This window comes from Ceratosolen solmsi, unplaced genomic scaffold (genome assembly GCF_000503995.2).
Source record: "Ceratosolen solmsi marchali unplaced genomic scaffold, CerSol_1.0 scaffold10, whole genome shotgun sequence".
NCBI classification, from domain to species: Eukaryota; Metazoa; Arthropoda; class Insecta; order Hymenoptera; family Agaonidae; genus Ceratosolen; species Ceratosolen solmsi.
Window position 1 is genome coordinate 9,638,570 of NW_011948412.1, and position 18,015 is coordinate 9,656,584.

Below are 18,015 nucleotides of genomic sequence, written 5' to 3' on the forward strand. Positions count from 1 at the left end.
AGGCGAGGAGCCAAGTCAGTCGGCGAGCGGCTGGTGAAAAGTGAAAATAGTGTTGTCGTCGCTCGACAGCTACGGCCGGTTACGTCCGAATCCCCGAGCTGACGAATGCTCGTAGGCCGACGGCCGCGATAGCCGAGCGAAACATGAACAAGAGCCGCGTCCTACGCGCCTGAAGTGAAAATACGTCTCGCGCGGCGCCTCCTCGAGCGAGCTTTCCCGCTCCACCCCACCCCACCTCCCTCCCCATCCCCTCCCCAACCATCAGCAACAATAAAAAAAAAACATAAATAAATAAATTCAGGGAACGACGCGCGCTTATCTACCGCGAGCCTATATGCACGCGTTCAAATCTGCGGGATTTAGGAAAAAACTCGTGACATAGTGGCGGCCTCGGATCACGTGCGACGCGGGTCGCGCGAATCTTAAATGTCATGGGAAAGGTGACGATGAGGATGTATGATTCGGAGGAATCCCATGAGCGAATTAAGAAGAAAAAACGTAAGAAGGATCTCGAGGAGCTAAGACGTAATGCCCTCGCTGCAAAACGCAACATGGTAAGACCAGCCGATGTTTACCTTCCCACCATCTCGCGCTTATTTCACCGATTTTTTCGTCTATTATTTGGCGAACGAAGAGTCGCTTCGCAGCATCCTCCTTTCATTCCTAATAATGCACTGATCGCCGGTTTAATTGACGATCGATTGCTATGATCGATGCGCTTTTAGGTTATAAATTTATATTCCCAGTTTTATAAACAATGTTGTTGCAATGTTTATTAGACGAATGAACATGGAAATAAATATGATATTAAGCGTGAAAAATTCTTCGGTCAATGCGATCGTCGGTGTATTTACCTATTTTCTACTCTCATCACTTTTACTTATTATCTTTAAATTTTTATTTTTTTTATTTTTTTTTATCGTTAAATGTGATAGCTAAGTAGACCAGCAGATTTGAAAAAATCAAAAACAAGTTTGATGAAGTGCCTCAATGAATTTGCTGCAAAGAGGGCTGAAATAGTAAGAACTTTTCATTCCATGTATTTTTACTAAATGTCTAATGCACTGTTTAATTAATTTGAATTTATATAGGAAAATGTAGTTCAAAGTCAAGATTCATTGATTAAAAAAACAAAAATCATTAGTGAGACAATATTACCAGAACCAGTACGTATACATTTTTTTTTCTCTAACATTTTTATTTTTATTCAAAATTTTTTTTTTTCTTTATCCTTTTTTTATCTTTTTTATTTTTTTGTTTTGTTTTTAAATGAAATATTCACAAATAAATTTGAATAATATTGAAATTTTTTCTTTCTTTTTTTTTTCCTTTTTTTTTCTTATAAACCAATTTCAATTTATATAATGTGATATATGTCTATAGCTCAATACGAAAGGATTTTTTCTAGGAGGCGTAAAAGGAAAGCTGTTAACACGCCGTGAGTTTATTAAAATTGTACATTTGATTTTATTTCATAAACATATCACTTCGAAGCGGTTCAATTTAATTAAATGTCTTATTAATTATTTACTTAGCCTCTGATTCACAAAAGAAAATAAAAGATGCCATATTACATAGCGATGCCTTAAAACTTTTACAAAGTGGCGGTTACAACTATAGGTAATTCTTTTAATTGTATTGTAGGATAATTATAATTCATAGCCTTGTAATTTAATCTTATGTCATTTTTATATTATTAGTGTACCAGATGAAAAGGAAAAACATACTACAGAAAATAATGTAGATTCACAAACTAAAATGAATATTGCAAAATTTTTTGAAGATTCTTCAGAAAGTAGTTCTTGTACAGATGATTCTAGATCAATTAAAAATGTAGTCAAGTCTAGTCCTATATTAGGAGGCATAAAAAGGTAATTAATTTCTTCTCCTCAAATCCATTCTCTATTATAGTAAATCCAATAACTAATTTACTCCTCATTATTTATGCAATAAATTTTATCAAAATTTTATCATTAATATGTTAAATAGGAAAGTGAGGCTGGTTAAATTAGATGGCGATACAAGAGCTAAAAATTTTTCTTCCAAGAAATACCAATCCCCTGTAATAAAACCCTTTGCAAAAGAAGAAAAATGCAAAAGGCGATTATTTGAAGATGAAAATATTGGTGTAAATAGTAGAAATTCTGAATATAATAATGATCATTTTGATAACATTGCTCCTATAAGGTACAAACAAAACTTGTCATTACACTTTGCATAACATCTATAATTACATTTCACTCTCTTAATTTTGTTTTAGATTTTCTCCCAGAAAATCAACACCTGAAAATGTTATTTTTTTTACTGATCAGATACCACATAAGGATGTAGATAATAGACTAAATAACAAAAATAATAATCATAAAATTAATCCCTTAAATCCAAAATTAATTAAGTGCTATGTACAAATATGTAAAATGATTGCTGAAAAGGATCTTAAAAATATTTTTTGCCATAATGTCAAAGGTAAAACTTTACATAAATAATATAACTGATGCTTATGAAAATATTTAGAAAGATAATGCAAATGAATAGAAAATTATATGACTATATTAAAGATTACATATTTTAAAATATTTTAAAATATTTTAAATTATCAATTGCTCTCAAAGTTTAATTATATATTAGATGATTGTCATAAATGGCTTTGTCATTATATATTTAGAACATACCTATCAACAATATGCAAATACACAATATGGTCAATTTTGACCAATATTGATTTACTTGTGTAAATTCATTAGGCAAATAAGAAAGTTCATTAATCAATCCATTAATATAAATCTCGACTATATTATTTTATGGATATTTGTAAATAATATCTGCATGAATTAGTAGATAATTATTATGATTATGTAATAAATTTAATTTATTGTAAAATTTATAATAGCAACAGAGGTAGTAATAGTTAAAAAGTAATATTAATATTGAATCTCGAATTAATGAAAGTTATTACATAATAATATAATACAATAAAGTCAATTGTAAGAAAAAAATGACCTTGTATAAATTTGAATTTTTTAGATCCAATGGAAATTACAAAAGCTGCTTTAAGAAATACTTATGCAAATGCATTTAAAGAGTATATTCACCAACAAAAAACCTCTGTATGTGAGGAAAGCTCGCACTCAGTAAATAGGACCACTATTTCTGATAATTCAAAAATAATGTTAGAGCCCGATTCTGCAATAGCCAGAATTTTGAAGAAAAATTCTGAATTGAAAATAAAAGATCCAATATGGATTTCAGAAAATAATTCAGATGTATCCACAAATTTTGATGATTTAAGAACTAATTTTTCCACATCATTGTTCACTATTGAAAACAATCTGAAAAGAAAACATGTTTGTTCATCAAAGGGTGAACAAAGTGATGCTGAAATTCCTTCGTCAATTAAAGTAAACGCAGATCCAGAGAGTGCAAGAACGGAATTGAAAATGGATTGCATTCATCCAGAAAGACAAGAACTTATTGCTCGGTACTTGAAAGATGTTGATACAAATAACACGCATGAGAAAGAAAGAAGTATTTTTGATATTCAGAGAAATTGTGGAAAGGAATTTAATAATCATAAATTGGAAAAGGACAAACTTTATGTAAATGATAATGTTAAAAGTTCATTTTTAATACATAAGAATACAAAGCATATTCCAGCTATATTAAGAAAAAATCGCGCTTTAGTGGATTGCATAAGTAGAGACAAAATTTTACTTAGTATAGAAAAGTATCCAAAAATTGGAGATCCAGTGAATAAGCCATCCTTATTAGATTTTGATTCGGATAGTAGCTTAAAGAGCGAACGTACTCCAAATTGTGGAAATTCAACTTCTAATCAATTGATGGAAGCTCCAAAGTGTAAATATATGTACATGAATGCCAAATATAATCAGCCATCAAGGATAAATATTCCATTAATGCAGAACAAAAGATTTCAAAGAAATGTTGCACCAGAAAGACACTTATTCCCATCGCCAAATAATGTTGAGAAGCATTTTGTTGTTAATCAAACTTTTGAATTGTCTCCATTGAAGGAACAATTACATTTCGCCGATATTAAACAAGATTTTCATAGATGTCGATTGTCACAAGAAAGTTCTGAACAAGACAATAAATGCATGACTCGTATGACAAGTTTTGGTGATATTCAAGAAAGAGCAAATCGTTTGACTCTCTGCTCGAGTCAAAATTGTTCCCAAGAAAGTATGGAGCGTATGTATTCTTCCCAAGAGGAACGTTATAATTTACAACCTAATTATTATTATCAACAAAATGATAACTCGAAAAATCATATGGATTACAATAATCGAACGTGTATAGCATATAATAAAATACCTTCATCGCAGAGCTTCAGTATTGCATTAAAACCAAACTATGATGGTCATTCACACAATGTAAAAAAGTGCAATGAACAAGCATCCTGTATGTCCGCAAATGATTTTCAAATTCTCCAGCCGAAAGATTATATCTTCAAGAGGACCGAAAATTCCAATTGTTGTTTAACAAATGATTGCCAGATGTGTAGAAAACAATTAAATCAACGGCATAATCAAGGATCTTTGATGAATTCCTTGCCATTACAACAACAAAATGTATGTCAACCAGTAAAGTTTATTGCCATTGAGGAAAATAGAGTACCTCAAAGACGTCCAATTTATAATGCAAATGATGCCAATTCTTGTCCATTTATACATAAGCCAAGCATTCCAAGCCACCAATTCAATCAAATAATAAAGCCCTGCTTTACAAGCGAAATATTAAATCAGGAGCAATGTTTAATGCCTTCAATTCAATTACATTCTCAAGGAGCACCTCAATCCATTATTAGTTCCGATTTTAAATATGACAATATTCATAAAGTCGGCAACATAACTGCTTCAAATGCACAAAAATTGTCTAATTTAAATAACGAATTTTTCAAATTAAGCAGGAATTCAATTCATTTTGCTCCTAATAGCATATCAAATCAAACACTTATTACTCAGCACAATATGCCCATTCATTCGGCTGTTGGTAATAAAAAGTACATTGGACAGCACATGCAAAAGCAATTTCCATCTTCTTTATACTCGCAGGTCGGGTATCAACCGAATCATTATAATAATAATGAGGTACAATAATAAAAATATTTTGACGACTAAAATGATTAATATTACAATTATCAAAAATTGATCAAAATGCACGTTTATTTTTAGGATTATAAGATAAATGATGATTACCAGAATCAAATGAATCATTTTATACATTCCAACAGGCCGTGAAATAAAAAGAATATAAATATATATAGTTAAACTATAGAGAAAGTTAATCATTGTATTATAAATAAATCGTTATTAGTTTAAAAGCAAAAACATAATAATATGAATAATATATGTGAAAATGAAGATTATTCTTTATTTATGTAACTTTTGAGAATCAAAGAATAATGTACTCAAATATACATATGTACACACACATTTTTATATACACATATATGCATATATATATATATATATATATATATATATATATATATATATAATGTGTGTATATATTTGTGTGTATATATTTGTGTGTGTGCGTGTGTACGTATTTATATGTATGCGTATGTAGGCGGTGAGAGTTAAGTTCTTAGTTTTGAAAACGGCAATCATAGCATATAATTTATATAATGAATAGTTCAGAAAAAAAATTGAACAAATAATTTTGATTACCAACTTTTTATATTTAAAAGCTTTATTATTTTTCAAAAAAAAAAAATTTGTGTAACAAATAAATACACGCATATTTATTTTGTTATAAATCTGTGGTAATATTAATTTTAGCAAAGTAATTTAATTATCCCCGATAACACCCTATATCTATGATATAATTTTTTTTATAAATATCACACGCCATTTTTGTATCCCAACAATTCGAATCTAAACTCTTATGTACAACACATCAAATGTTAGAAAAATTCTTATCATACTTTTACACATAATTTCATTTCAAATTACATTGTATTTTAAGCAATTCTCACAAACGCTGTTTCCATGAATTTTGAAAACTCTTTAAAAATATCATAATTGCCTACTAACGGATAATCAAAGCAACAATATCTTTTAAGGTCGAAGCACTCTGTTTCAATTATTCCGAGAACATAAAATAGTAAAATATGTATTAGCAAATACAATAACACGATAGAAGTAAAAAAAAAATGTACAGGATATTTCACACCGTTATCGGAATAACTTCGAAGTCGTATAGAGCGCACAGGAAACACGAATTCCCGGGAGTTGCTAATTATTCATTATTATTTAGTAAAGAAACATGCCCATTCCTCAAACTATTTAAGCACGATTGATGTGTATTCCTTATGTTTCGTTCACAGTCGAACGTCTATATGCATTTATATTTATCTCCGAATGGAAAAAGAGTAATTGACCAAACGGTCAATTTGTATGCGAGGATGCTTCGAAGGCGTATTGAAGTTGGGCTTCTTCCGTTACAAAGTTTTCTTTGGGCGGGTTAAGGGAAACTTTAATGGCATAGCGTAGAGAGAGAGAGAGAGAGAGAGAGAGAGAATAAAAACCGATCATCAGAGTCCTATTGGGATTTGGCTACTACTGAAAAACTCCTTTCAAGGCCTGACATACAGCGTTAACTAATGATAAGGGAAAGCGGAAGCAGATAAGAGGAAATCGCGTGAACACACCGCCGGAAGCTGCGTCTCCGCCTTCGAGCTAGTCCACCCATACTATTCGACTATACTGTCCGAGAGGGTTCAACGAAAAAGAAGATTCTTACAACCAACAGTTTCGCTTCGGTACCATTCACGTGCCGATTAACGATTGTGTGTATGTGTTTTTTGTTTTTTGTTTTTTGTTTTTTATTTCTTCGCTCGCGACTCCTTGGCGAGGAAATTTCGCGTGGTTAATTGCAATATCATTGGGGTGTTAGTCGGGGCATTTGGATTTTTCAAATTATCCCAAATCTGACAATACGCGATGACCCGTAAAGTGCAATGATCGTGTTTAAAAGCCGTTCAAGTGTATGAGACAGAAAATAAATAAATCGCCACTATGAGGTGCATCGTTATTCTCATTTTCTTCATTATTACGCAGTGTGCATCCAGTCCTCGCAGCTCACTTTGTAAGTTTCAGCCTCACTTTTCACTTTTTCATGGCTCTGGTCAATTTTACGTGTTTCCATTTTCATTGGTAAACTGAGCGCGCTTAGTTTTAATAGAGCCGAAGGGAAAGTCGTGCGTAGTCGTTTAGATGCGGCGGACAGCAATGATGAAAGGAAAGTAGTGACAATTAAGCTGGAGGAGAGAGAAGAAGTTCGGCTCTTTAGTTAAAACCCATCGCTCGACGAATAAAAAGACAAGTTTGAAGCTTAATGTCTCGATGGAGTCGGGGCTTTTGGGAAACTTCGGGAATTATCCCATGACTTTGTTGTAGGAAAGTAGATGAAGAATCGCGCGTAAACGTAAGAAAGGGGGCGGGTAAATCGACTCTTTGAACGCAGCCGGAGTAATAAGTACACTGTGCAAGCTAAACTGGCAAACTCGAAGCGGATAAAATGCCGTTAAGATTTGAAATCCGTCCATTGCTTTTGAGTTGGTCATTGCGGCACTGAGTCAGTCACCAATAGCAAATTAATGCGCGACGCAAGTGGGGTTTCGTTACTTCGTGACTATTGATATGACGAGCGCTTTTATCATGCTCTACAGCGAAATTGGAAAATGAAAATTACGTGTCTTAAGCATCTACAGAGCGCACACAGCCTCGTACGAAAATCCATACTTTATGCAAGTGCATCTGTAGGCGTGTATTTTCATAGTCCATCTGGTTTCATCCCAAACTGTCCTCAATTATGCACGCAGCCAATGTATTAACGGCCATCCATACACTCGTTAATAGCTTCAAGTTTCCTCCGCACTATTATCATAATTTATGAAATATTTTGCCTCAACAACGAGTAAAAATTATCGTGATACTAAATTTTATTACTACTGATATTATCCCACTCGCAAGCACAATCTCTTACGTAATCGTTCGCATTTCTTCTGGCCGTCGTTGTTTCAGCTATATTTGCCAATAAACTATATTAATAAATTATATACATATATGAATAATGACACTTTCGATAAATCCTTTATTGTCTCTCCGCTACCTCCATTATGCCTAATCAACTATATTGTAGAATATTTTCCTCCATAGTATTTGCGCATATAAAGTAACAATACGACGCGATAGTCGTATCCCATGAATTGCTGAACGCGTCCGCTGCCCACATGGTAGCTTTAATTATTAAATAATTAGCGCATCAATTATTGCCCGATAGCTGACTCCTTTCAATGTGTAAATCCTCGACTGATAAACGGAAGAATTCGAGTGAGAGGACGAGGGAAGATCATCAGGTACAGCTGCTATGCTCAATACGAGCTCGTTGGTAATAAATATTCGACTTGCATCAGAGGCTCCTGGGATACACCAACTCCCATTTGTGTCAGTAAGTATTTTTTTTATCCAAGATTTTTTTTACATACTCTCATACTTTTATCACAATCATCAACCGCTCATACATTAATTACGATATTAAAATTGAAAATTTACTTTTTAAATTACGCAGCTCCAATTTAAAAAATACTTCAAACACTCGAAACAAGAGCTTATTTAATTACCTTAGGTAATTACAATTAAACTTTTAGGCGTATGAGAAAATCAAATTTATTATTATTTACTCGCCTGTTTCGCCTATATACTCTCATTACCACATTCGCCAAAGACCTCCTCTATCTCGCGAATTCTCTCGAGAAATACCAACTCCAAAATCTAAATTCAAGACTGTTTTAACCGAGAGATATATTTTACTTGAAAAGATTACTACTCAGTTAACTTTCATGGCTAATTTTGGCTGTGTTTATGTGGCTACGTAGAACAATGTTCGTTTGAAATTTTATTTATTTTAATGATTTATAAAGGAAGCTACATCTTTAACGTGACACGATGTAAATCATTTGTAAAAAAAAAAAAAAAAAATGAAAAAAAAAAAAATTGTTTTGTTAAGGTACATATTAAATGGAATTATTTTATCTCCAATATCGATGACATGCGATCGCGCACGAATTCATGCTTACGCACATTTATAATCAGTCACGTACATTTAAAGCTGTGAACTTTTTTTTACTAAATAATCAACACAAAACAAAAGAAAAAGAAGTAATAAATACAACAATTTGCAATATTAATAATTTAATATTCGTGGCTGTTGTTTAAAATTGAAAGCCATTTAAAAAGTTCTTATTAAATATTCAATCTCACTGCTCCTCGTATTTTATTTATTTCCTTAAACGAATTAGCTTATTAAGAAAATTAATTACCGTAGTAATTTTACTTTAGATTTTTAATTAAATAATTCTATGACATATATGTTACATATGTTACATCACTAATACAACATCAGTATTAGTAAATATGTTGGAACGTAATACAAAGTTTAAATATGTGACGGGCAATCTCGTATACGAGTTTTTAAAGTAAATAATTGAAGATAATTTAATAAGATATTTTTTATAAGAAATTTTCTATAATATTTTGATAATTTTATTCTTTTCTATAAGTAAAAATGAGATTTATAATCAATTCAAGCATTGATTCATTATAATAATTTTTAAAAAGAAAAAACAACGTATAGTAAAATCATAGAATTGTAAAAATCAATTTTTTACAATTGAAAATGAGGCGCTAATTAATTTATGAGAATTCAATTTTGTTAAATTTAACGTCGGCATTCTAACTTTTATTCACTCGAATTACGAGACATGCATGACACTCTATGCTTTGTTCACAATTATCTTGTACATTCATATGAAAATTAAGTTTAAGTAGATAGATAAATAGATAGATGAGAACGTGTTTATATGATTAGCTAACAAAATTTATTAATGTCGAAATATAATAATAAATAATAATTCAATGGCAAGGAAATGCCGAGAAACATGCGTTGAAACTAGATAAATAATAATCATGATAAAAGTATTCAACGCAGTTAACCTTCCTGAAATTCAAATACGTATAATGAAAACGTAAAATGATATTACGTAATATTAAATATTCTTTAAGCGCGTACATCTAGTTTGCTTTACAAAATAAACATGTAATTTTAAGCGATAATTATTAAGTATTCGCGTATTGTTTTCATACAATCATGTAGCTCGCGATAATTCATTTAAAGCACGAGTTTTTCTTCAAACTTTTAAGCACACGATAAACAATAGATTAATATTTCTAAAAGTTACGCTATAATTAAGTATATGAATAATATAATTATGTCCGTAATGTTATTTGATAGCGAATAACATGTTTCTCACATTTAATGAGAATTCATTGATCGAATTCAATACAGCAATCTTCGGCGATTTACAAAAGTAAGCTCAATTATAAAAAAAATATATATATATATATACAAATATTGTATTTGATATGACTTGCAGGCATATAAATTCTTGCTTAATTTAATAAATTATCTTCGTGCTTCCGTCGATAGCCAAGTGTTGCAAAATTAATCAAATTAGCATCCCTGAAAAGTCATTGTTTACATATTTCTAGGCGAGCGAGCCTTATCGACCCGTCAAATTCTCAAACAAGACAATCACTTCGATTTTCTACGTCACATTTAACACGTAGAAGAGCCTGCCAAGTCACATCGTTAAAGAAGCTTAAAAATTTCCAAGTAATGAAATGCGCGACCTAAAAGCTAAAAGCAACTTGCTTCGTGTAAGGCCCATAAATCGTCATGGAAATATGCGTGTATATATGTATATGTATAACAGAAAATATATGTATAATTGAAAAAAATATATTATTGGCAATTTATAAGTGGCGTTATTACATAGACATCGTATTAAACGCAATTAAGGCGTGAGAAGGTAGGCAAATGAATTTCACAATGTCGACATCTCGATTTTTCCAGGCACCCGCTGTCCCCCAATTCCAGTGCCGAAGCACGCGGTCGTCGGCGAGAAGTACCGGGGTGCCATATTGATGTACTTGTGCGAGCCCGGCTATGTCCGAGTGGGCAACGCCGAAATTTACTGCGACGGCCGTCAGTGGAACGGCACGGCGCCCTATTGCCGTGGTGAGTACATACATATGCGCGCACAGCGACGAGTGCAGGTACGGGACACAGAGGATGTGTCCATCCGGTAAGGACGAGCTGTGAAATGGCCGATGATGATGATCGCGCGACCATCCAATGGGCAGTTTCGATCAATCGACGATTTTTTCTTTTTTCTTTTTCTTTTTCTTTGTTTTTTTTTTTTTTTTTATCACCGCAGACCTAACGCCACTTTATACTTTCGTTGCGAGCCGAATGTCTCGTCGCGTCAATCGCATAGTTTGGAGATTTTCCGAACGGACATTGCACGGCCGTCGTGAGTGCACACGCAACGATAATCGAGATAGAGCTGATTTACCATATCGCCCGCGGCATTCGCCATTGGCAATGCAGCAGCCAATGCTCTCCTCCACCACCGCCGCCCCCCCCTCCCCACCGCCCCTCCCGGATTAGAATCGTCATATTGATAATGGGCTTTCAAATTTTGAGCCTCGTTTGCTCCTCGGATACGCGCATTCGGCATTGCAGTCGCACATTTCCACGAGACGCTTATTTTTGCTTGCACTTAGTCACTGCGAGTGAACGATCGTTAAGGCTAAGAGATTATGAGATTAAAAGCGCAACGGATATTAATATTTCATGAGCATACGATATTTCTTTAGCGAGTCTGCGGCAAATGGGGATAATATTGAAAATATTGGGAGGGATATACGTGCAGACGTTTGAGTTGGGCGATGATCCGTTTAAAAATAGGAAAGTCACGGCATCGCATTTACAACAATTTACTACGCTTATTGTCAGAAATTTATTATATCAGCCATTGATAATAGCACTACGCTAACACTATTTGAAACAAAAAGTATTTTCTTTGCGGGAGACACTTATTTAAATTCTCAAAGATTATTGGGCACGCGATGGTCGTAGGAGAGGTAGAGAAATCGATAACGGCCACGTCAACATTGACGTATGCATGCTCATACACGCTTAATAGGCACCGCATTTAAAAACAACAATAACGAAAAAATGAGAATGAGCGAGCGTCTCTCGCCTTTGGCGCGCATAACAACGTAATTTAAATGAAAATTTACCGAGCCGTATCGGTAACGAAGGAAGAAAAAAATTTATTGCTCCATTTAGAGGCTTGATAAGGTGTATCGAAGTTTAAATGCAAATTTATTTAAATTAACCTTATTTTTCGCTCTCTCTCTCTCTCTCTCTCTCTCTCTCACTCTGTCTCGGCTTTACTACTCCCATATGTTTACTTATTAATCTAATTAAGCATTAACGGCTAATCTTTCTCTCTTGTCAACGTAATATTCGCCGACTTTTCGATGGGTTTAAATAATTGCAACCCTAATACGCTGAAATTCCGAATTAAGTTAGCAAGGTGATAAATTATAACAGAGCAAATCAATAGTTTATTCCTCCTTGGGATTCAGGTACACGATATTTTTTAGCCAGGATATTTACGTTATTTTAAAAGCACAAAGCTCGCAATTCATTGTGCGTGAAATGAAATTTTTTTTTTTGTTTTTATTGACCATTGACCACGTGAAGCTTCGACAACTTAGAGTAAATGTGAATGGCAAAAGAAGCGATACGAGCCAAAGAAATATACACGAATAAGAAAATTTACTTCCGAGTCATTGTGGAGCGAAGGGATGAATGTTACCCGCGACGCATGACCGCAAATATATCTTTATCGCAACGTTTATCGCTAATATAAACGAGCGAGGATATCTAAATGCCATCGGCCCATGGTAAAATCAATCTCTTAAAGCCACACGGCGCGTACGCACGAGCGGCATTATTCCAGCTTATAGCCAAAGTCTGAGCATGCGTGCACAAATCCATAGAGCCCTAATATCTCACCTGAAATAATAAACGTGATTAAGCGAGTGCACCCATTCAGATTCAAATGCTGTCGCGCCGACTTCCTGCGATTTCGAAAAAGAGGGTCTCTGCTGGTGGGAACAGGATCCGAAACACGACTTCGACTGGATTCGACATCGCTTCGAGACGCCAAGCTCGCACATTGGGACGGGTCCGACCTACGACCACACGCTGGGATTTGGAAAAGATGGTACACTCATCAATGGTTTTCTCATTATAATGTGGATGATCTTGCTGGCTGTAACTAAGGATCAAGCGATAGTTACATGCCTTGTGTTTTATTCTTGAGAATTGCTACGCTTATGGTAAACATGGACAATTCGGGAATAACACAATGAAGCACCATTACGCTCCAGTAGTAATAGTACTGTGCAAATATCTGCACAACGGTATCTCAACGGTTTCTTCGATCGTCAAATACTTTCACGTTTTTTGTTTTTGTTTTTTATTTTTTGTTTTTGTTTTTTTTTTGTTTTTGTTTTTTTTTTGTTTTTTTTTTGTTTTTTTTTTGTTTTTGTTTTTTTTGATCCATTCGTGCAATATTCAAGACAAAGCAAAAACACCGAAGACAGAAAGAAAAATCGTATAATCATATAAATTGTCTTACGCTATTCGCGATGCTCTACTTTCTGTCAGAATTAATTGAACATTTTAACAATGCGCCTTCACGTTACTCTACGTAATTCCGTGTAGATGTGCAGCCACAAAATAAGTCATAAGCAACATACTCGGTGCTCGAAATTACAAAACATTAATATTTATCAATTTGATGATCGTGTCCGAGTGATTGATTCATCCGAGAAATAATGTCTTTAAGGACTTTCTTGATTAATTTACGGATTTAACGGATAATCGATCTGTGAATTATCTTTAATTGATAATTTCAATAAAGCATCCCTCTCTAAGATAGTAGTTCGTCGAAACAATGAGCACATACGTCTTATTTGCATTCGCAAATTATTACTTCGCATTAGCGTTGCGCGCAGTCAATTATAGAAAAATTTCGTTTATTAACACGGATGCAATGATATTTACAGGATATTATTTGTACATCGAAGCATCCGGACGCTTAGTGAACGATACGGCGAGAATATTATCGCCTCTTTATAGAGCCAACCTCACGGATTCGGGATGCTTTTCCTTCTGGTAATAATAAAGCACTGACTTATCTAAAATTAGCGACAATATCGTGTCGTAAGTGTGTCTTAATTGTCGTTTATCGATAAGGTATCATATGTACGGCGCAACGATAGGAAGCCTTAATGTCTATTTTAAATCGGAGATGGAGAAGATTCCGAAGCTCGTGTGGTCGAAGCATGGAAATCAGGGGAACCAGTGGCTTCACGGCCTATTCGAATTGCCCGCCGTAAACAATAGCTTTCAGGTAGGATATTGTTTATGATAAGTATCGGCAAATTCATTGCCGGAGTATTATATCGAAGTTTTTATCGGCAGATAATTATTGAAGGGGTGCGTGGCTCAAGATACGTAAGCGACATTGCCGTGGATGATGTCGCCATTTTGCAAGGAGACGAATGCGACGTTAAGAATGTTACGATCAACGTAACCAACGTACCTCCCAATGCCGGTAAGCAAACTCACCACGAGCTTTAACTATCGAGGCCATTTATATTCGTCGCTCTTTATCGTTGATGCAATTTTCAGATGAAGTAGAAGCGTTCAATGGAATGCAGAGTTGTCGAGACCGTTGTGTTAATTCACTTACAGAATCCTCTCAGATGTACGAAATTTATTCGAGTCCAGACATATGCGAATGCACATTGGATTGCGCTGACAATTCATCATGCTGCCCGGATTACGCCGAATATTGTATTTATGGTACATCTCGTTCGTAAATATATTGATTTCACTTCATCCTACGATTCGCTCGTAATCCTAATTCATAGCATTTGTTGTCTCCATTTAATGATTTTACCCGTAAAATATAACATTTAAGCAAGACTGCGTTGATCGATTATACTACAAGCTTAGATGAGGAATAAACAGCAGCTAATGATGATAAATGAAAATATTCATTATGAGTAAAGAGAGTTTGCGCGTGAGAGTTAAAATTCGTTAAAAAAAAAAGGAATTTTTTTTATTAAAATTTTAGATGTTTCGGAACCCACGGAGACCAATATTTCGGTATCGAAAGATTCATCTACACCGGCAGTCATCCCTTCATGGACGCAAAAAGCAATGACAATCGCCGAAACAACTAAACAGGAGGATAATACAACTAATTCTAAAATGCCAACAAATATTGTAACTGAAATTACAACTATTAAAACAAGGCGCGGAACAAATGCCGAAACAAGAGCAACTAGTAGAGCATCGACGAGAACATCTACAAGCTCATCGACAACGGCGGTTAACATAGAAACTCCGTTTTTCATTCCCATACACGAAACAACACTATCAAGCGGCAATGCACACACGCAAACTGGTAAAAACATACGTACAAGTGCATCGTGTAGTTACGCTAAACCTTTGACTTTCGAATTATCTAATACGCCTATAATGATTAATCATTATTTCAGCTGCTGCCAAGCATTGTTCGATCGTTATTGTAAATTTTCATTCCTCATATGTTTCCTTGATTATTCTTTCATTTCGCGCGATGCGCTTGATATTATAATTATGTTAATGACACCTTAAATATTTAGTGAACTGTACCTCATTACGCATACTTATCGCTTACTTAGTCTCGGCCATATAATAATACTATACTAAGATAGATTAGATAAACAAAGTTTCATCCTTCGTTATTTATCATTGATTAATCATTGCCCCATATCCATTGAATTATAATAAAAATAAAAAAATAAAATATTCTAATAATCAATGTTAAATTATTAACAATAAGTATGGCCTAGGAAAAAGTTAAACAACTTATTTATCATTTCAATTAGATGATAATTTAATGTGAATTAAATTAAGTGACTTAAATTAATTGACAGTATTGTGCAAATATCGTACAATTGACAATATTTGTAATAAGTAGGCGAGACGATCGATAATTGTCATAATAATTTATTTTTACAATTTATCGGCATAAAATCTCCTTATCGTTGCTATTGACAGTACAAGGCGAAGTAACAAAAACGTCTGTAGAATTTAAAATGACTTTTTCCAGAATGACTTAAAGCAATAAATACCATTTACTAATGATAATTCTCTAAGTGAACCTTCAATCGAGCATCGATGCTCTAATACATTCTACGTACAACTTTGCATCTTTATCATTCCTATATAACTTGCTTTTGAACTGCTTGAGAATTCGAATTTTCTTTGAATTTATATTTGATAAGCAGAGATTTTTTATCCAATTGAAATATTCTTTGTATTTGAAAATTTGTATATTTATGTCGAATCGCGTAAATTACAAATATTTCTAACGTCTATCCTTTAAAAGGATCTTGCTCATTTACACGGCCTCACATAGGCTGTAATAATCGTAAATTACACGACAAGCTGCAAAAGGATATTAACAGCCATTAGTAAAATAAATAATCGCGCAGGCATTATAGAAAGCATAATGTTATGAGATCTAAGGCATTTGTGTTATTATCATTATAGCCCCCGGTAGCCTGCACCGAATGGCTTCGTGTTTACATGCGGCGAAACGATCAATTTATCCACGTGACATTTACAGATCGAGGTGGATTCAAAAGCAGTCGAATCGTCGCTACGTAACGACAAATCATTATCTTGGCACAAGTTATTTTGACAGTCAAAGGCTCGGTATTAATATACAAAATAAACAATTAACTATTATTTCAGCGGCACACGTGATTATTCAGGACACTAGGCAACTGGAGCCGACCGGGGCCCTTAGCTTTCCTGGAATCATTGGTATTGTTATTGGAATATTGACGGGAGTGACAATAGCTACGATCGTGGCGCTTGTCATTCTTCGTAAGCGAGGCTCTTATAAAAGAGGCTCTAGTGGATCGGCATTTTCCGAGGACAGTGACGTGCGGTTTCTTACCTCCGATGAGATGCTAGATTTTAACCTCGCGAAGCCCGCTGGCGAATTTGAAGAGCTGTAAATATTAAATCTACTCAGTTGGCTGCTAAATTATATGGTATCCATTAAATAGCTTATCGCCACTTTCCTTTAACGCCGCAATTCCCAAAGGTAAATAATTGTCACGATATCACAATCATGTAAATAACTTTTATTCTAGTTGGGCAAAAGGAAAAGATAAGGTACAAAATAATCATAATAAAAATGCTCCTATTGTAATAAGGCAACGTGAAATTCATTGTAGCTCAGTATTGTACGCAATTCGCATTATATACGAATAAAAGGGACAGTTTTAATAGAAATACAAAAACATTTACGTTGAATATTAAATTTATTACATTTATACATGTATTATCTATGTGTAATAATTACTTTCTAGCGCGCTATATAAAAGTAATAATTGCATCGTAAACTTTATCATTGTGAAATGTAACGTGCAATTAATAACTTGATGAACAAGTAAATGAATACATTTTAATTATTTTCTCTGTTCGCTAATTTAGAATACCCACATAAGCATAAGATTTATCGTAATAATTCAAAAAGAGAATGCTACATTCGTAAATCTGTATAAATTATAATGAACTATACATTTCTTCTTCTTCTTCTTCTTCTTCTTCTTCTTCTTCTTTCTTTTTTCTTTCTTTTTTCTTTTTTTTTGTTGTCTTTTTAATAAATTGTCTTATACTAATAATTACATTCGTTTGTTATTATTAAGAATACTCTAATAATATGTGTTATTATTGCTATCTTTTCATCCTCTTTCATTCTGTTTGTTTCTTCTTTTTTCTTCATCATTTTTTCTTTTATTTTTGTCCACTCGTAAGGAATTGTATGTTTGTAGAATCGTGGATAGAAGAATTATTAAAAATAAATCCCTCTTTCACACGTAAAATGTCTACATTGTTCTAAAACATTTCAATTGCAATTGCAATTGCACGTAAATTACCATCCGTAAGATTGTTAATACTTGAATTATGAATTAATAAATTAGATCACGAAAGAAGTGA

The 18,015-nt window shown here is 33.7% G+C and overlaps 2 protein-coding genes across 2 annotated transcripts; both read left to right on the plus strand.

Moving 5' to 3' along the window:
• The first annotated feature begins 361 nt into the window (after positions 1-361).
• On the plus strand, positions 362-5,268 carry LOC105364806 (uncharacterized). Its single transcript, XM_011502837.1, has 10 exons — positions 362-554; positions 936-1,019; positions 1,092-1,166; positions 1,384-1,438; positions 1,536-1,620; positions 1,701-1,871; positions 1,990-2,187; positions 2,261-2,466; positions 3,025-5,108; positions 5,193-5,268. The coding sequence occupies exons 1-10, from the start codon at positions 432-434 to the stop codon at positions 5,256-5,258; spliced, it is 3,147 nt and encodes a 1,048-aa protein (XP_011501139.1). The 5' UTR covers positions 362-431; the 3' UTR covers positions 5,259-5,268.
• A 1,468-nt stretch (positions 5,269-6,736) lies between these two features.
• LOC105364816 (MAM and LDL-receptor class A domain-containing protein 2) lies at positions 6,737-17,316 on the plus strand. Its single transcript, XM_011502849.1, has 10 exons — positions 6,737-7,110; positions 8,308-8,475; positions 10,939-11,103; positions 12,995-13,165; positions 14,013-14,121; positions 14,203-14,359; positions 14,431-14,563; positions 14,641-14,814; positions 15,089-15,421; positions 16,555-17,316. The coding sequence occupies exons 1-10, from the start codon at positions 7,041-7,043 to the stop codon at positions 17,025-17,027; spliced, it is 1,953 nt and encodes a 650-aa protein (XP_011501151.1). The 5' UTR covers positions 6,737-7,040; the 3' UTR covers positions 17,028-17,316.
• The last annotated feature ends 699 nt before the right edge of the window (positions 17,317-18,015 follow it).